The 20875-nt window shown below is 35.7% G+C and overlaps 1 protein-coding gene across 1 annotated transcript in view; it reads left to right on the forward strand.

Moving 5' to 3' along the window:
• Positions 1 to 15271, forward strand: part of LOC128548891 (uncharacterized) — a 123782-nt gene extending 108511 nt beyond the window's left edge. Inside the window, exons 6-7 of the mRNA XM_053524439.1 lie at positions 996 to 1041; positions 15151 to 15271. Of these exons, the coding sequence (XP_053380414.1) occupies positions 996 to 1041; positions 15151 to 15271 (167 nt within the window). The remainder of the gene's footprint in view (positions 1 to 995; positions 1042 to 15150) is intronic.
• Positions 15272 to 20875: the final 5604 nt, after the last annotated feature.

Raw genomic sequence — 20875 nt, forward strand, 5'->3', positions numbered from 1 at the left:
TTCATTCGTTCACGTAACCTATTCTGCTGCGTTAACAGAAATCTGTTTGCCAAAAATCGTTTTACTCCATGTATATAAATTGCTGCCGCTTTTTCATTATTTAAGATTTTTTTATTGTTTTTTGTACTTTCCGGTCAAAAGTCTGAATTTTATTACCATAGCATGTACTGTTTATTTACTTTAAGAAAGAAATAAATAATCAAGATCGCGCTGTTTGAAATTTTACAAAACATTATATGAAATTTGATCGTTTTTAAAGAATTTTGCCTACATTCCTGTCGATATCTTATTAAAATTGTTATAGAATTCAAACTGTATTAGTTCTCAAGTGGTGTTGAAAATTTAAAGCGATTATATTAAAAAATGAATGCACTATGTGCGTTTTTCGTGTCAAAAGTAACCGCGATGTAAATTAGACATTACGATAGGGCGCATGTGCTTGTGGAATGGAAAATTACCAGCATGTCATGATGACATTTTGATATTTTTACGATTTGCCGGTAAATTCCAGTCAATCCAGGTAATTTTGCCTGATGTAATTTCGCAATTTGGTAAAGTTACCACGTAAAAGCCACTCGCCCGATCGGTGGAGTAGTCCATTCGTGCTATCCTGACTTTAATTCGCCAATGCTTGTAACGGTAGAATGCTGTACTTAAGGCAAAATCAACTTTCGTTTTGTGAATTCGCCGATATGGGTACGATCCCCCCCCCCCCCACCCCACCTCTATTTTTCACTTTTAATGGTTTTATTTTATTTGCAGACTGTGACTGAAAATTTGTTGACCGTTTGATAGTTAGTGGACCTGCCGATATTTTGGTTGCGTCGGTCCAACGGTCCACCGCTAAGGTCGAGGCCTGTAAAGTGCTTCAATGTTTGACCTAGTCATGAAACCTGGTGTGCAGTGAAAGGAAGTGGAGGCACCCGAGTGTCCAGTGTCCCCTGGTTTAGCTACAAGTTTTCTAGTGTTATGATGTTTTCTTCTTCTCTTTTTAGAAATGTGTAATGTGATAAAGTTGGTGAGAGAAGAGAAAGTGCAAGAGTAAGTAATTAGCACATTTTTAGCTCACCAGAGCCAAAGCCTCAGGGTGAGCTATTCTGATCAGTCACCGTCCGGCGTCCTTAAACTTTTACTTTAAACGACATCTCCTCATAAACCGCTAGGCCAATTTCATCCAAACTACACAGGAATGTTCCTTGGGTGAAGCTCTACAAATTTTTTTCAAAGAATTGAATTCCATGCAGAACTCTGGTTGCCATGGCAACTGAAAGGAAAAACTTTAAAAATCTTCTCAAAAAGCTGAAGCCCTAGAGCTTAGATATTTGGTGTGAAGCATTGCCTAGTGGACCTGTACTACCCAGGGGTCACTTGATTTTACATAGGAAAATCTTCAAAATTTTTCTAAAAAGGCCTAGAGCTTAGATATTTCACATGTAGCATTGCCCAGTAGACCTCTGCAGAATTTGTTCAAATTATGACCCCATGGGGTTACTTGATTGTACATAGAAAAATCTTCAAAATTTTCTAAAAATGAACCAGAAGGCCTAGAGCTTAGATATTTGGCATGTAGCATTGCCTAGTGGACCTCTACAAAATTTGTTCAAATCTTGACCCCCCCCCCCCCCCCCCCCCCCCTGGGTAAAATTTGCCCAGCCCCAGGAGTCACTTGATTTTACATAGGAAAATCTTCAAAAAATTTCTAAGAATAAACCAGAAGGCCTAGATCTTAGATATTTGACATGTAGCATTGCCTAGTGGACCTCTACAAAATTTGTTCAAGTCTTGACCCCCGTGGTCAAATTGACCCCGCCCCATGGGGTTACTTGATTGTACATAGAAAAATCTTCAAAATTTTCTAAAAATAAACCAGAAGGCCTAGAGCTTAGATATTTGACATTTAGCATTGCCTAATGGACCTCTACAAAATTTGTTCAAATCATGACCCTCGGGAGTCACTTGATTTTACATAGGAAAATCTTCAAAATTTTTCTGAAAATAAACAAGAAGGCCTAGGTCTTAGATATTTGACATGTAGCATCGCCTAGTAGACTTCTACAAAATTTGTTCAAATCATGACCCCAGGGGTCAAATTGACCCTGCCCCATAGGGTTACTTGATTGTACATAGAAATATCTTCAAATTTTTCTGAAAATAAACCAGAAGGCCTAGAGCTTAGATATTTGACATGTAGCATTGCCTAGTGGACCTCTACAAATTTTGTTCAAATCTTGACCCCCCAGGGTCAAATTGACCCAGGCCCAGGGGTTACTTGATTGTACATAGGGAAATCTTCAAAATTTGCTAAAAATAAACCAGAAGGCCTAGATCTTAGATATTTGATATGTTACATTGCCTAGTAGACTTCTACAAACTTGTTCAAATCATGACCCCAGGGGTTAATTGATTGTACATCGGATAATCTTCCAAAAAATTTCTAAAAATCTTCAGTTTGACATTTGAAATGTGTAGCTCATATTACTCAGGTAAGCGATCCAGGGTCATCATGACCCTCTTTTTTGTTAGATTATTATGACACTGAATAGTTAGATTTATGACACTTGCAGCAATCGCATTGAAAAATTGTGATAAAAAATTTGGTAAAGTTGAAATCAGTTTTTAAGAAAGAAAAAAAAGCTGTTTGATTTGCATGCTTAAATAGGGACAAAAAAAGAGATGTGCCAACATTAAATCATCCCTATAGGATTTTGCCTAAAGCTTAGGGTTAGGTTTAACATCATTCTGTTTAACAGTGTACATTAAATGTGTGCGTACACTCAATATGGGAGATTTAATACCCCCCTTCCCCCCCCCCCCCAAAAAAAAAAAAAAAAAATGTAGCGGATTGAGAGTTAAGGGAGGGATATTAGTAGCTAGGATTAGTTGTAAAAGCTAACTCAAATTTTTATTTTATTCTGAAATTCATTAAGTTGATAAAATGTACTCCTGCCAGACTTTAATTTGGTGGCTGTATAGGAATCACTTTGTTTTATCCTTCCCTATCCCATCTTTAGAACTGATAATTGTATGTATCCTTTGGAAACTTGCAACATGTTTCAAGTGCACATGTATGCTGCTTTCTCCTTGATTCGAGCCTCTTAAATCTTTTAGGGTTGTGCATATTTTTGTAAACCTGTTCAATTAAATATTTTTTGTTTTTAGGTACAAAAATATTTGCATTTAACAATGGACAATAAGAATTACAATGTTATCATCTTTTATATGAACTTTCTTGCAAGAGACTGAATGAGGTCAAACTCCACATCATTTTAAACCTTTCTCATCCATTCGAGCCCTTTGTTTGGTAGGTCAATAGGTGTTAATGTTTGCACAGTCTATTTCCATAAAGCATATAAAGAATGACTTTTTGTTCACTTGTTACAACAGTCAAAATATGCTCGGGATGCTTTTAATTTGAAATTTTGGGTCACAATATTGCCCACTGTGTAATTTCCTGTTGAAATACCAATTTTTGATGTAGAATATTAAAAGAGGTATTTACTCAATTTTCCAGTGGTTTCATGACTACCGTATTTTACCTAAGTCTTGGGACAGCATAAAATAATTATTTTTTTCACTGTCCCAAGACTTATTTCCCGAAAAATAATTATTTTGAAAAGTGTCCCAAAAATATGGACACAATAATCGTCATCGGGTAACATCCCCCACCCACTGAAAGCGGGGGAAAAAAACAACGATTATCGGTAATTATTCTGTTGATAAACAAAGTAATTGGTCTTGTTTTCATCATCAATTAACACCCCCTCAAAGAGCTAAAAGAAGTGTGTCGGTATCATGACATTAGAAGTGGAGATCAATGCGGTATAGTTTCCCCGAGATTTTCATGGCATTACGTCATGTTTTCGCGCCATGTTGCACATCACTGTTTGATCGTACCGCCTCGGTTCTTAAGTGCTGAGAAGTAGATCTAGTGTTGTAACAATCAATAAAAAAAAGCTTCTTTTTAATTTGTTAAAGCGAATGTGCAATATCTCGTATAAACTGACAGGTAAACGTGTCAAACTATAATAGCGGATATCTAACCTCTGTGACCTATTTGCCCTCAAGGAAATTACAAAATGGTTTGAGAAGAATATCTTATTATAAAGTGTCGTGTCAAAAAATACATGTACATATACAAAGATTCATTCAAAACTTATTAAAAATACGCAACAACATCATTATTGTTTTTGTTTTTTAACCGCATTTTCTATTTACGTTCACGAGTTCACGTAACAGAAATCTGTTTGCCAAAAATCGTTTTACTTCATATTTTTAAATTGCTGCCGCCTTTTCATTATTTAAGATTTTTCTATTCTGTTTTTTGTACTTTCTGGTCAAAAGTGTGAATGTTATGCCCATAGTTTGTATCATTTATTTACTTTTAGAAAGAAAGAAGTATTTAGGATCGCGCTGTTTGAAATTTTGCAAGTAATTTTATGAAGATTCGACCGTTTTTATAGAATTTTGCCAACATTTCTGTCGATACCTTTTTAAAATCGTTATAGAATTCAAACTATATTACTTCTCAATCGGTGTTGAAAATCTGAAGCGATAAAATCAAAAAATGAATGCGTGACGCGCGTTTTTTGTATACGTGTTGATGAACAAAAGTAACGGCGTTGTAAGTTAGACATTATGGTAGGTTGCACGTGCTCATGGAATGGAAAATTACCAGCATGGAGTTTTGATATCTGTACAATATGCGGGTAAATTCCAGTCAGTGGTAAATAAAAATAAACAAATAACGGAAAATGGACTTCCTGGCTGCAGCAAAAAAAAAATGCAACACTTAACTGGTATGGTAAAAAAACACTTTACTAGTAAAAACACGACACGAAAATGTTAAAAAAAATAGTCTTTGGTTCTTATTATTATTTGATATTTTGATCGATACAACACCATACAATGTATAATAACGGTATTTGGGTTACATCTTGAATCAGTACAAACCTTAGTCCCAACACTTAGGGACGAAAAATACGCTGAGAAAATACATGTCCAAAAACTTAGGGTCAAGAAAAATAATTATTTTTCCACATTTTAGGGGTGTCCCAAGATTTAGGGTGTCCCAAGACTTAGGTGAAATAGGGTAATATTTTCCAAGGCATTTTAAAATGTAAATGACACAAGTTTCTGATGGAAGAACATGCTACTTGAGCATGAATTTTACTAAAATACAAGGGCTCGAAACGATGAGAAAGCTTGAATCGACGAGAAACAGGCATATACCTAAACCAGCCACACAAGACACTTAAAATTGACCTGTACTCAAAAATCAATTCTATGAGGCATTTAGCAGATTGAAAGAATATTACTGTTAAAAATTCAGCAGTCCAAAATAAAATTAAGACCTACACAGGAAAATCAAACAGAAAGTGAATTTAGAATAGTCAATAGTTGTGTCACTTCACTGTCTCTTGTGTAACTTCTAACCCTAATTAATTATCTAGCAGGGTTACAGATTGGCGATAGATGATCTTGACACAGCATGGATGTATTCATTTATGATGAAGGACTTACCCCAGTAGATACAAAGTTTTCTTAAACTGACCTGAAAGACACCAAGTTTGACTTGTATGTAAAATAAACTGACAAAATGTGGTTTTAGCAGCTTTTTGTGAATAAACTGAATTTCTAGCATGATGCAAATAAATGAGCTGTGTCATGAGGACACCAACATACTGTGAAATCATCAATATTCATGGGGGACTAATTTTCGTGGATTTCGTGGTTGGCTCAATCCACAAAATTTAATCCCAACAAACAAGTAAAATTCCCATTCATTTTTTAGCTCACCTGTCACATAGTGACAGGGTGAGCTTTTGTGATAGCCCTCCGTCCATCGTCCGTCCGTCCGTCGTCCGTCCACAATTTCTTGTGAACAAGATAGAGACAACATTTTGCAAGCAATTTTTATTAAACTTGTACAAAACTTGTATTGGCATGATATCTCAGTTCCTTTCAAAAACTGGCCAGATCCCATCATGGGTTCTAGAGTTATTGCCCCTTAAAGGGCCAGAATTTGCTATTTTTGTGCGTCAACAATTTCTTGTCTGCACGATAGTGGTTTCATTTATGATTTTATTTTAACCAAACTTGCACACAACTTGTATCACCATAAGTTCTTGGTTCCTTTCTTGAACCAGCCAGATCCCATTATGGGTTCCAGAGTTATGGCCCCTGAAGGGCCAAAATTAGCTATTTTGACCTTGTCTGCACAATAGCAGCTTCATTTATGATTTGATTTTTACCAAACTTGCACATCACTTGTATCACCATGAGATCTTGGTTCCTTTCTTGAACTGGTCAGATTCCTTCATGGGTTCCAGAGTTATGGCCCCTGAAAGGGCCAGAATTAGCTATTTTGACCTTGTCTGCACAAAAGCAGCTTCATTTATGATTTGATTTTAATCAAACTTGCACAAAACTTGTGTCACCATAAGATCTCGGTCCCTTTCTGGAACTGACCAGATTCCATTATGTGTTCCAGAGTTATGGCCCCTGAAAGGGCCAAAATCAGCTATTTTGACCTTGTCTGCACAAGAGCAGCGTCATTTATGATTTGAATTTAATTAAACTTGCAGAAAACTTGTGTCACCATAAGATCTCAGTTCCTTTCTTGAACCGACCACATCCCATTATGTGTTCCAAAGTTATGGCCCCTAAAAGGGCCAAAATTAGCTTTTTTGACCTTGTCTGCACCATAGCAGCTTCATTTATGATTTGATTTTAATCAAACTTGCACAAAACTTGTGTCACCATAAGATCTCGGTCCCTTTCTGGAACTGACTAGATCCCGCAAGAGGTTCCAGAGTTATGGCCCCTGAAAGGGCCAAAATTAGCTTTTTTGACCTTGTCTGCACAATAGCAGCTTCATTTATGATTTGATTTTAACCAAACTTGCACACAACTTGTATCGAACCAGGATGTTGGTTCCTTTCTTGAAATGGTTAGATTTCTTTATGGGTTCCGGAGTTATGGCCCCTGATAGGGCCAGAATTAGCTATTTCTTGTCTGCACAACAGCAGCTTCATTTTTATGCCCCCGAAAGGAGGCATATAGTTTTTGAACCGTCTGTCGGTCTGTCTGTCCGCAATTTTCGTGTCCGGTCCATATCTTTGTCATCGATGGACGGATTTTCAAATAACTTGGCATGAATGTGTACGACAGTAAGACGACGTGTCGCGCGCAAGACCCAGGTCCGTAGCTCAAAGGTCAAGGTCACACTTAGATGTTAAAGGTCATTTTTCATGATAGTGCATTCATGTCCGGTCCATATCTTTGTCATCCATGGATGGATTTTCAAATAACTTGGCATGAATGTGTACCACAGTAAGACGACATGTTGCGCGCAAGACCCAGGTCCGTAGCTCAAAGGTCAAGGTCACACTTAGATGTTAAAGGTCATATTTCATGATAGTGCATTGATGGGCGTGTCCGGTCCATATCTTTGTCATTTATGCATGGATTTTAAAATTATTGGGCATGAATATGTACCACAGTAAGACGACGTGACGCGTGCAAGACCCAGGTCCGTAGGTCAAAGGTCCTAAACTCTAACATCGGCCATAACTATTCATTCAGAGTGCCATCGGGGGCATGTGTCATCCTATGGAGACAGCTCTTGTTGATTCGAATTTAATGAAACTTGCACAGAATTTGTGTCACCATAAGGTCTTGGTTCCTTTCTTGGACTGTCCAGATCCACTAATGGGTTCCAGATTTACGGCCCCTGAAAGGGCCAAAATTAGCTATTTTGACCTTTTCGGCTTAATAGCAGCTTCATTTAATATTTGATTTTAACCAAACTTGCACACAACTTGTATCACCATAAGATCTTGATTCCTTTTTATATGCCCAAAGGGACATATTATGTTAACGCCTTGGTGTCTGTCAGTCTGTATGTCTGTTGGTTAGCAAGTTCCCTTCTGCTCTGTAACTGTTGAACCTATTGAAGGATTTCAAAGAAACCTGACACAAATGTTCACCTCATTGAAACAATGTGCAGAGCGCATTTGGAAGGCTCACTTCAAGGTCAAGGTCACACTTAATGGTCAAACGTCATATGACTTCTTTTATGTGTATATTGCTCTGCATTTGCGTCGATTGCAGCGCTCTTGTTTATATTTGGCAGATCCTTCTTTTGTTGACCTACAATAATTTTTTTCAGTTACATCCCTTTGATGTTACTATAAATAGCTTATTAAGTAATTTTATTATTATTGGCCGTAGGTAAAAAACCGAGATCACTTTTCTGTGGTACAACATGGATGGAACCTCCAATTTTTAGGTGTATTTTGACATATCTGTACCTTGTAAGAATTTTTCATTTCTTTTTGGTTAAATTTTGCCCTTTGTTGTTCCTGTCCTTTGGACTTAGATATTTTTTCTGAGGACTTAGATTTACTTTTAATTTCTTCCCTTTGTTGTTCCTGTCCTTTGGGCTTCATCAGTCAAAATTTTGCTTGATGTAATCCTTTGGGCATAAAACTACTGGCCTGATTTGAAAATAATTTTATTTGAAGTAACTTTAAGAAAATTTCAGCTATATTTTCTCATAAGTCTTTTGATTGATCTGGATTATGATTCTTTGATCTTCTTGTCCTTAAGTGCAATGATAACAGGTGAGCGATATAAGGCCTTCTTGTTGTTCAAAAGTTGAAATCCACGAATTCATATCCCCACAAAATTGCCGTTTTCACCCAAACCATGAAATTTTCTGCCTGCAAAATTTAATGATTTTACAGTAGTGCATTTGCAACCAGTGTGGATCCAGACCAGCCTGCGCATCTGCGCAGTCTGGTGAGGATCCATGCTGTTTGCTTTCAAAGCCCATTTCAATTAGAGAAACAGCAAACAGCATGGATCCGCGCAGTCTGGTCTGGATCCATACTGGTCGCAAACGCACTATGTTGGTTTTCTCACGGAGCAGCTCCATGGTTCGCACAGGTCATGAAAAGTCCTTGAATTTGATACCTACTCCTTGAAAACTACTTGAATTTTGTAGCAGTCAGAAACTACTTGAAAACTACTTGAATTTAGGAAAAAACATACAAAAGATGGCAAATAGTCCTTAAATTCGTCGGGTGCTAAGTGAAAACGGACAAACATTATAAACGGACCAAAATAAACTAAAAAACGGCAAAAAAAAACAACCGTTACCGCCATTAGGGCCTGCCACGGAGTCGGCGATAGTACGGTACGGTACTGTACTTTACGGGTTTTATGCTCTTTCAAGTAATTTTCACACTGTGTAATTTATCCGCAATGCGTTGAGGGTAAATCTTGTGTTACATTGTTTAATTTTGTCCTAAATTGGATTTAAGGTTTCGATGGAGGCCTTGAGAAACAAAAATCAAACAACACCAAATCATAGAAAGAAAGAGTTGTTTGACATGAAAATTGAACAGCATGTAAAACATGTATATTACTTTACGAAACAAGTGTCAGTATACTGATAAAAACATTGAATTCCGGAAAAGGGCTGCCTAAAGGGGCTCCACTTCCGGACAGTTAAACGCCTTTAAAAACTCACCATTTTCAAAGAACAGTTACACATGTTCGTTTTGATGCATTTGCAATAGCGTGCGAGTGGTGAAATTTCACATAACAAGGTGGAACAGAGTTTTCAGCAATTGTTTATCTTTATTTCTTTACAAATGGCGTTCATTTTCAAAGGGAGACAGCTGTTCCCGATTATTTTAAGTACAAATGGCATTCATTTTCAAAGGGAAACAACTTTTTCCGATTATTTTAAGTAATCTTTGAGAAAAAGTTGTCTCCCTTTGAAAATGAATGCCATTTGTAAAGAAAAAAAGATAAACAATTGCTGAAAACTATGTTCCACCTTGTTACGTGAAATTTCACCACTCGCACGCTATTGCAAATGCATCAAAACAAACATGTGTAACAGTTCTTTGAAAATGGTGAGTTTTTAAAAGCGTTTAAGTGTCCGGAAGTGGAGCCCCTTTAGGCAGCCCTTTTCCGGAATTCAATGTTTATATCAGTATACTGACACTTGTTTCGTAAAGTAATATACATGTTTTACATGCTGTTCAATTTTCATGTCAAACAACTCTTTCTTTCTATGATTTGGTGTTGTTTGATTTTTGTTTCTCAAGGCCTCCATCGAAACCTTAAATTGGTTATTTCATGTCTCAGCAACAGTGACATTGCGCCCATTTTAGTCCTTGAAAATGGAGGAAAACTATTTGAAAACTCCTTGAGATTTTTTTTGGGAAGGTCTGTATGAACCATGAGCTCAAATGCTGCTATTCAAAAATTAAATTAAGAACTGTTTTGATTATTATACCCCCACCAAACATGTTTGAGGGGGGTATATAGGAGTCAGTTTTGTCGCGTCCCGTCGCGTCCCGTCCCGTCGCGTCCCGAAATGTATTATCTTAGTTATTACCAAATGGATTTGATTCAAACTTAAAATACATGTTCCACCTTATCACCCACATCATGTGACACAAGGTGCATAACTCTTGACACCAAGTTTTCATGAATTATGTCCCCTTTTACTTAGAATTTAAAGGTTAATTTTGTTGTATTTTCACTAAATCTCAGTTATTACTAAATGGATTTGATTCAAACTTAAAATAGATGTTCCACCTCATCACCCACATCATGTGACACAAGGTGCATAACTCTGATACCATTTTTTAGCTCATCTGATTTTTTGAAAAAAAATGATGAGTTATTGTCATCACTTGAGCGGTTGTCGGCGTCGGCGTCGGTGTCGGCGTCGGCGTCGGCGTTGGCGTCTGCGTCGGCGTTGCCTGGTTAAGTTTTATGTTTAGGTCAGCTTTTCTCCTAAACTATCAAAGCTATTGCTTTGAAACTTGGAAGACTTGTTTACCATCATAAGCTGACCCTGTATAGCAAGAAACATAACTCCATCTTGCTTTTTGCAAGATTTATGGCCCCTTTTATACTTAGAAAATATCAGATTTCTTGGTTAAGTTTTATGTTTAGGTCAACTTTTCTCCTAAACTATCAAAGCTATTGCTTTGAAACTTGGAATACTTGTTCACCATCATAAGCAGACCCTGTACATCAAGAAACATAACTCCATCTTGCTTTTTGCAAGAATTATTGCCCCTTTTGGACTTAGAAAATCAGTTTTCTTGGTTAAGTTTTATGTTTAGGTCAGCTTTTATCCTAAACTATCAAAGCTATTGCTTTCAAACTTGCAACACTTGTTCACCATCATAAGCTGACCCTGTACAGCAAGAAACATAACTCCATCCTGCTTTTTGCAAGATTTATGGCCCCTTTTGGACTTAGAAAATATCAGATTTCTTGGTTAAGTTTTATGTTTAGGTCAACTTTTTCTCTTGAACTATCAAAGCTATTGCTTTGAAACTTGCAACACTTGTTCACCATCATAAGCTGACCCTGTACAGCAAGCAACATAACTCCATCCTGCTTTTTGCAATAATTATTGCCCCTTTTGGACTTAGAAAATCATTTTCTTGGTTGAGTATTATGTTTAAGGCAACTTTTCTCATAAACTATCAAAGCTATTGCTTTAAAACTTGCAACAGTTTTTCACAATCATAAGTGGACACTGTACATCAAGAAACATAACTCTATCCTGCTTTTTGCAAGAATGATGGCCCTTTTTAGACTTAGAAAATCATGGGTAGGACAATATTTCTATTATACAAAAAAAATCAGATGAGCGTCAGCACCCGCAAGGCGGTGCTCTTGTTTATGAATTATGCCCCTTTTTACTTAGAATAAAAGGTTGATTTTGATGTATTTTCACTATATCTCAGTTACAACTGAATGGATTTGATTCAAACTTAAAATAGATGTTCCACCTCATCACCCACATCATGTGCCCACATCATGTGACACAAGGTGCATAACTCTGACACCAAGTTTTCATGAATTATGTCCCCTTTTACTTAGAATTTAAGGTTAATTTTGTTGTATTTTCACTATATCTCAGTTATTACTAAATGGATTTGATTAAAACTTAAAATAGTTGTTCCACCTCATCACCCAGATGATGTGACATAAGGTGCTTAACTCTGACATATTTTTTTTATGAATTATGTCCCCTTTTACTTTAAATTTAAGGTTGATTTTGATGTATTTTCACTATATCTCAATTATTACAAAATGGATTTGATTCAAACTAAAAATAGATGTTCCACCTCATCACCCACATCATGTGACACAAGGTGCATAACTCTGACACCAATTTTTCATGAATTATGTCCCTTTTTACTTAGAATTTAAGGTTAATTTTGATGTATTTTCACTATATCTCAGTTACTACTGAATGGATTTGATTCAGACTTAAAACAGATGTTCCACCTCATCACCCACATCATGTGACACAAGGTGCATAACTCTGACACTAATTTTTCTTGAATTGTGTCCCCTTTTACCTAGAATTTAAGGTTAATTTTGATGTATTTTCACTATATCTCATTCTGATTGGCTTAGAGCCAAAGGGAAGTAACCTTTTTTTAACTTTTGTACTGAGTTTCTTCCCCTTAAATTCCAGGAATTAGTCTATTTTTAGAAATCCTATTTTTAGATTTTCAATATTTAGGTATTTTTCTAACTTTTTTATTATAAGTCCTATGTAAAAAGTAAAAACATTTTTCTGTGGTAACATGGGTCGGTAAGACACTTTTTTAAATTCACTTTTAGTGTATCTCTAATATTAGAGATTTAATATATTTACTAGTATTACTATACTAGTATTATACTAGTATTACTTATATGTGGAAGCCCAGGATGAAGTACTCCAAAGTATTTTTAAGATTTCTTATGGTTGCCATTCTTCTGTGACAAGACCGTATAATGGGGGTATGAGTCACTCCTGTGACAGTTCTAGTTTGTTTTAAAAATTTGAGAGTTGTTATTCGTTTAGACTGTCAAGAGTTATAAATGTAATGATTAATATTTTGTCAAAACGTAAGGGTGTACCCGCCTGTAGATACAAAATTGTCTTAAACAGACCCGAAAGACACCAAGATTGGCTTGTATGTAAAATAAACTAACAAAAAGGGTTTTAGCACCATCTTTTAGCTAAAGCAAATGAAGAACAGGGTTACCACTTACCTTGAAAAGTCAGGGGAAAAATGATTTTTTTTCAAGGTCAGTGAATTGTCGGGGAAATCTTGATAATGGTCAGTGAAAAACTGAAATTTTAGAAAAGTCAGGGAAAACTGAAATTTTGGGTTGATGTTTAAAATGTTTAGTGGCTAGGCAGTCTTCAAGCAGTATTTTTTTATAAGTATTTTCAAACACATTTTGGTGTAAATGTGTATAAAAATAATTTAAATGTGTTTGAATCAATTTCATTTATATGTTAAGTTTGGAATTTTGGTATTTGTTAATGAAAGTTTGTTATCTGAAACAAAATGAAATATAAAAGCGTGGTTTGGACGGCTGTAGGGGAGGAGGAGACAGAAAAAATATGGTGGTATTGGTCAGTGAAAAGTATGGTTTAGTCAGGGAAAAGTCAGGTAATTTCGTGGCATCCCTGAAGAACTATTAAATATTTAACAGTACAAAATGTAACAGAGACCAAACATACATGATTTATATAAGAAAAGCAAACAAAATGGGAATTGAAGAAAGTCTCGGTATTTGTGTTTTCCACTGTCCCTTCAGTAACATTTCAACTCGGTTAAACCATAGACCCCTGGTTAGAAGTCTGTGAGAGATAAATCGTTGAAGTGAAAGAAAAAGACACTAATACTTTAAGAATTTCAATGTTTCATGGAAACATGTTGAGAAATCTTTGCGATTTTGCACTGAAAAACACATTTTTAGCTCATCTGATTTTTTGAAAAAAAATGATGAGTTATTGTCATCACTTGAGCGGTTGTCGGCGTCGGCGTCGGCGTCTGCGTCGGCGTTGCCTGGTTAAGTTTTATGTTTAGGTCAGCTTTTCTCCTAAACTATCAAAGCTATTGCTTTGAAACTTGGAATACTTGTTCACCATCATAAGCTGACCCTGTATAGCAAGAAACATAACTCCATCTTGATTTTTGCAAGATTTATGGCCCCTTTTGTACTTAGAAAATATCAGATTTCTTGGTTAAGTTTTATGTTTAGGTCAACTTTTCTCCTAAACTATCAAAGCTATTGCTTTGAAACTTGGAATACTTGTTCACCATCATAAGCAGACCCTGTACATCAAGAAACATAACTCCATCTTGCTTTTTGCAAGAATTATTGCCCCTTTTGGACTTAGAAAATCAGTTTTCTTGTTAAGTTTTATGTTTAGGTCAGCTTTTCTCCTAAACTGTCAAAGCTATTGCTTTAAAACTTGCTACACTTGTTCACCATCATAAGTTGACCCTGTACAGCAAGAGACATAACTCCATCCTGCTTTTTGCAAGATTTATGGCCCTTTTGGACTTAGAAAATATCAGATTTCTTGGTTAAGTTTTATGTTTAGGTCAACTTTTTCTCTTAAACTATCAAAGCTATTGCTTTGAAACTTGCAACACTTGTTCACCATCATAAGCTGACCCTGTACAGCAAGCAACATAACTCCATCCTGCTTTTTGCAATAATTATTGCCCCTTTTGGACTTAGAAAATCATTTTCTTGGTTGAGTATTATGTTTAAGTCAACTTTTCTCATAAACTATCAAAGCTATTGCTTTAAAACTTGCAACAGTTTTTCACCATCATAAGTGGACACTGAACATCAAGAAACATAACTCTGTCCTGCTTTTTGCAAGAATGATGGCCCTTTTTAGACTTAGAAAATCATGGGTAGGACAATATTTCTATTACACAAAAAAAAATCAGATGAGCGTCAGCACCCGCAAGGCGGTGCTCTTGTTATTCCTGAAACTACTGATAGATACTCTTCAAGTCCTATCCCCTGTTGTGTGTGCCTTTGAAGCTAGCAGTTCAAACTATTAATGAGTTTAATACAGAGTAAAAAATGCAAACATTTTAGTCAAGCTTGCATGAATGCACTGAAGTGATGGCCTGAAAAAGTTACAAAAATGTACATTTTTCGCTTTATTTCCTCAACCAGGAAGTCTGTGACGATGAGTCCCCCACAAATATCAATGATATTTGAGAATAGGTACATACCAGTGACACCCGAGATATTTACATATATTAAAAATTTCATGACTTTGTCTTCTTTACACAGGGTTCTGAGCCAACAATATACAAACCCAACAGAAGATCAGATCAAGGAAGTAAGGGAGAACATGGAAAAGCAGATTTCTGCAGAAGAATGCGACTCTAACAACACATTAACAGTGAGTTAATATCACTGATAGCTAACAAATTGAAGAATTTTTCTTGAAACCTACTTTTTCTTGAAACCTGAGGGTTGTCTTTTGAAAGTAGTAGTTATATCTATATGTCTGGTGGATTTTTGTGCCCCCCCCCCCCCATGAGTGGTGGGGGCATATAGATTTGCTCTTGTCCATCCGTCCGTCCATCTTTCCGAAAATGTGGTCGTGCCAAGCTCCAAAAGTATTTGACGTAGAGTCACAAAACTTTACAGGAATGTTGGTCAGCATGTGTAGTTGTGCATCTGGGGTTTCGCGTACAGATTCATTCAGTCTTGTAGGAGTTATGGCCCCTGACTTTGTAAAAATTGGTCATTTTAGTGTTGTGTCGGGCCTAGCTCCAAAAGTATTTGATGTAGAGTCACAAAACTTTACAGGAATGTTGGTCAGCATGTGTAGTTGTGCACCTGGGGTTTCGCATCCAGATTCATTCAGTATTGTAGGAGTTATGGCCCCTGACTTAGTAAAAAATTGGTCATTAGCTCATCTGATTTTTTGAAAAAAAAAATGATGAGTTATTGTCATCACTTGAGCGGTTGTCGGCGTCGGCGTCGGCGTTGGCGTTGCCTGGTTAAGTTTTATGTTTAGGTCAGCTTTTCTTCTAAACTATCAAAGCTATTGCTTTGAAACTTGGAATACTTGTTCACCATCATAAGCTGACCCTGTATAGCAAGAAACATAACTCCACTTTGCTTTTTGCAAGATTTATGGCCCCTTTTGTACTTAGAAAATATCAGATTTCTTGGTTAAGTTTTATGTTTAGGTCAACTTTTCTCCTAAACTATCAAAGCTATTGCTTTGAAACTTGGAATACTTGTTCACCATCATAAGCAGACCCTGTACATCAAGAAACATAACTCCATCTTGCTTTTTGCAAGATTTATTGCCCCTTTTGGACTTAGAAAATCAGTTTTCTTGGTTAAGTTTTATGTTTAGGTCAGCTTTTATCCTAAACTATCAAAGCTATTGCTTTAGAACTTGCAACACTTGTTCACCATCATAAGTTGACCCTGTACAGCAAGAAACATAACTCCATCCTGCTTTTTGCAAGATTTATGGCCCCTTTTGGACTTAGAAAATATCAGATCTAGATTTCCTGGTTAAGTTTTATGTTTAGGTCAACTTTTTCTCTTAAACTATCAAAGCTATTGCTTTGAAACTTGCAACACTTGTTGATCATCATAAACTGACCCTGTACAGCAAGCAACATGACTCCATCCTGCTTTTTGCAATAATTATTGCCCCTTTTGGACTTAGAAAATCATTTTCTTGGTTGAGTATTATGTTTAAGTCAACTTTTCTCATAAACTATCAAAGCTATTGCTTTAAAACTTGCAACAGTTTTTCACCATCATAAGTGGACACTGAACATCAAGAAACATAACTCTATCCTGCTTTTTGCAAGAATGATGGCCCTTTTTAGACTTAGAAAATCATGGGTAGGACAATATTTCTATTACACAAAAAAAATCAGATGAGCGTCAGCACCCGCAAGGCGGTGCTCTTGTTTTAATGTTGTGTCGCCCTGACTTGGTAAAAAATTGGTCATTTTAGTGTTGTGTCGCACGTAGCTCCAAAAGTATTTGACGTAGAGTCACAAAACTTTACAGGAATGTTGGTCAGCATGTGTAGTTGTGCACCTGGGTTTTGCGTCCGGATTCATGCAGTATTGTAGGAGTTATGGCCCCTGACTTAGTTAAAAATTGGTCATTTTAATGTTGTTGCGCGTAGCTCCAAGAGTATTTGACCTAGAGTCACCAAAGTTTACAGGAATGTTGGTCAGCATGTGCAGTTGTGCACATGGGGTTTCGCGTTTGGATTCATTCAGTATTGTAGGAGTTATGGCCCCTGACCTAGGAAAAAATGTTATTTTAATGTTTTGTCACGCGTAGCTCCAAAAGTATTTTACCTACAGTCATTATTTCACTACACAAGACCAGACTTCTTTTCTAGACTTACTAAAAAAAAAAAAAAAGTTTGTGAAACATGTATGTTAAAATGTACTTGACCTAAAATCATAAAACATTAGAGGATTGTTTTATAGCCTATGAAGTGTTCTCTTTAGGATTTTACTCAACTAGGCCAGAGATATGGCCAACTAAGTGAAAAATACACATAAGGTTCTTAAAAGTTTGTGTTGCAAACATCTTAAAAATTGTTTAACCTGAGTCATTAAACCATGTTACAGTGGCAGGAGTTGGGGGCACCTGTGTCCTATGGACACACATCTAGTTTTATCAAATACAACGATAGAACTTGGAACAACTAGAGCTCCATTTTGTGCCCCTTAAAATAATTACCTTGTCCATTTTTCCTTCAGTTCAGAAAGTTCTGTGTTGAATACTACAGGCTGTCAACCAATTCCTATATTCCTATTCTTATTGAAATTCATATATTTTTCTCACAATATATAGCCATGACAAGCCTCGAAACTTATTTGAGATAATACTGCCTTTTGATTATTGCGTTTACTTTTACTAGCTACAGCTATCTACAGTGGTTTCCTGCTTCCCCCCCCCCCCCCACCCCTCTCAATTTTTGAGGGTCCAGTTAAGAGCTCTTGAGTTCCATCTTGAGTTCTTCATGCATTGTCAGCAAAATTACTGGGATTGTAATTGGTTAAGGGTTTACACTTTTCTTTCAGGACCATTGACCCAAATGGTCATGGTCATTGGGATCAGATGGTGTAATAATCTTATTTTAACCCGTATTAAGCTTGACACGATTGATTCTGCATTTATGACCAGTGTAGATCATGATGATCGATGCAGCACTGTTCACTTTTCAGTCAGTATCTTTTTTAGTAGGCACCCCTTTTAATATTTAATGGTACTGTCCAAATTGAAAGACGGACAAATTCATTATAGAAATTTAGCAGGATAAGGGTTAAGTTTTGTAGGAAGGATCTGAGTTTCATTGTAACTGTTTAACTGTAGCTTCCATAGTCCTTAAACCTCACATAAGGACTGGTCTTACTGAGATTGTAAAATAGCTTCTATAGGGACACACAATGGCAAGGCCATTGCAGTTAACTTTCTCAGTTAAAGGTGGATAATCAGATTTTGGCCATGTAACGGATTTGTTCGAAACTTTAGCATCTGATCATTTACACTCATTTATGTTCACTTAATACAAATTAGATTTTCACTGGAGGTGTTTTTAAAATTTCATTTTCCTATCCTGGTTGCCCAACCAAGATAGAGTTATTTTATCATAAGTATAAATTTGATAAACATACTTTGCCTAAGGAAATGTATAAATATTAGACATATTGTAATATATTTGTAAAATATTTGCATTAAATTATGTATTTAGATGGAATTCATTAGAAACGCAAGTTTGAAAAATTATTATTACCTCCCTTTGCCCATCTTGGTTGCGCAACCAAAATAGATTGGAAATAAATGAATTCAGAAGCTACACACAGCTTTTAAACTTGCATTTTGGTTCAGATTGTTCAATAGTTGATATGTCTATCAAATGCAAATGTAAAACTAGACATTGTATCGAAATAAAAAGAAATACCCAGCTTTTTATATACTTTCATATTAAAGGGGGGGGGGGGGGGGGGGGGATTACAAAATTTTATAAAAATAATAAAATATACATTTCAAACAGGAATCTAACTCTATGTAATCGGTCTTTTTGTTCCTAAAAGAATTCTCTACCAGAATATACAAAAAATAAAAAATGTCATTAAATGTTGTTTGAGGTATCCAATCCATAAATGGCTTAAATTATATGCCTGGTAACGTTATCCTTTTTGGCTGTTTTATGAAAGTTTACCATTTGGCAGTTTGAAAAACGCAAATATTTAGGAGCATAACTAATCTGGGGAGATAACTCTTACAATTCCTTCCTTAACATGAAAATGTGACATAAATAAACTAAAAATAGACAAAGTTTATATTTCAAAATTTTATTTTGCTAATATTTCAAGTGATTTCCATTCCAAATAGTTATATGACCTACAAAACACTATATTATTGAAAAATAATACAAACATTTGAATTTTAATCGAAGTTATCTGCAGATAAAATAACAAAATCTAATCTTGTCTCGTAAAATTTATACATAAATCACTGAAACCATTATGAATCCAGATTATTTGAAGAAGAGTTACAGACCTTTCTACATTCTTTACTTTCCTGAAACTTTTCAAAAATTAAGATAGCTGTATATATAGATGAAATAAAAATTAAAAAGTATAGGTTACCATGCATTTTGAAATTTTACGAGACGGACTATATCAAGGTAATCAATATCAAAAATGTCTAATGAGGCTGAAGTTAGCACCAAAATTAATCTAATATGTTGCATATTTTTGGCTGTTTTTCTGTTTAAACATTTAATTAATACAACTGCTTACTTCAACAGACAAAACAACATCTTATCAGCTGTTTGATGCAATACATAGTATTAATATACCTTTTTTAACCCTTTCCCACATGGATACGTTTATCACCGTATCTATCGATTACCAAACAGAAACGTATTGACCCGTATCTATCGGTTCCCCGATAGAAACGTATTATACCGATTAACGGCCATTTGAACAGAATCGTTTTATCCCGTGTCTCATAATCAATCGCTTTATTTTCGTTCTTTTCCTAAAGAAACAAATTCCGGATGTTTACTAACTCAAACTATGGGATTTCGTCATCATTATTTACGTAGAAGATCATGTGGTTACTATTTAAATTTATCGAGTACTTTGCGAAGAAAGACACCGGGGTTTTTTCCTTCATGTGCACGACGCTACGTCATGGAAAATTACTGAGAAACTGCTTGCAACTAGCCGTTTCGCGGGGCTTTCCTCGTTCTAAAAATAACAACCATTTAACATCAAAGTATTTTTAAATGTGTTAGGTCATGAAGGTCACGCGTGATACATGCAGATTTCCCCTAAACAACAATTTGTGTATACGATGGCTTGGAATTTATGGCCTTACATAACGGGAAGTGTTAATCAAAACAGAAGGACCGCGGCTTTCAAATATTTTATGACACCCCAAGAGTTAATTGCTGCGGAAGTCACCCGTGATGTACCGACGTTTGATCATCAAAATATTACGTAATATTATCTTAAAAATATTTAATTTTTAGCACAAGAATACTGTAGTCGGTTACGAGTCTCGATCTCCACGATCTTTTTTGCACTTTCAGAAATTTTACGATCCGTTATTTTTGTAGTGTTATTCAGTTTGATGGTTGTTTTTTATATAAATACTTACCGATTCCGATTCGGAAGATAAGTCTATTAACTATAAATCAAACTTTCAAACATCAAAATGAAATTGTATATGAATTTCAATGTGAAAGTAATCCAAAACAGAATTTTATGCCTAAAAATATATATTCCCGTACTTTAACACTTTATATCTTCGAAACTCAAAGAGAGACTACAATAAATTTTGTATCATCGGAAAGAGAATTTAAATTGCTATAAACTTTATACTGACAAAAATAATGTCAAACTTACAGAAAATATTAAAATAATGACATTTTTAACATGTGTGTGTGTAATCACAAAATAATGCCAACACCTCTGTTCAGATAAGACAGTCACCTTTATCA

The sequence above is a fragment of the Mercenaria mercenaria genome, chromosome 2 (assembly GCF_021730395.1).
Source record: "Mercenaria mercenaria strain notata chromosome 2, MADL_Memer_1, whole genome shotgun sequence".
Classification (NCBI taxonomy): Eukaryota; Metazoa; Mollusca; class Bivalvia; order Venerida; family Veneridae; genus Mercenaria; species Mercenaria mercenaria.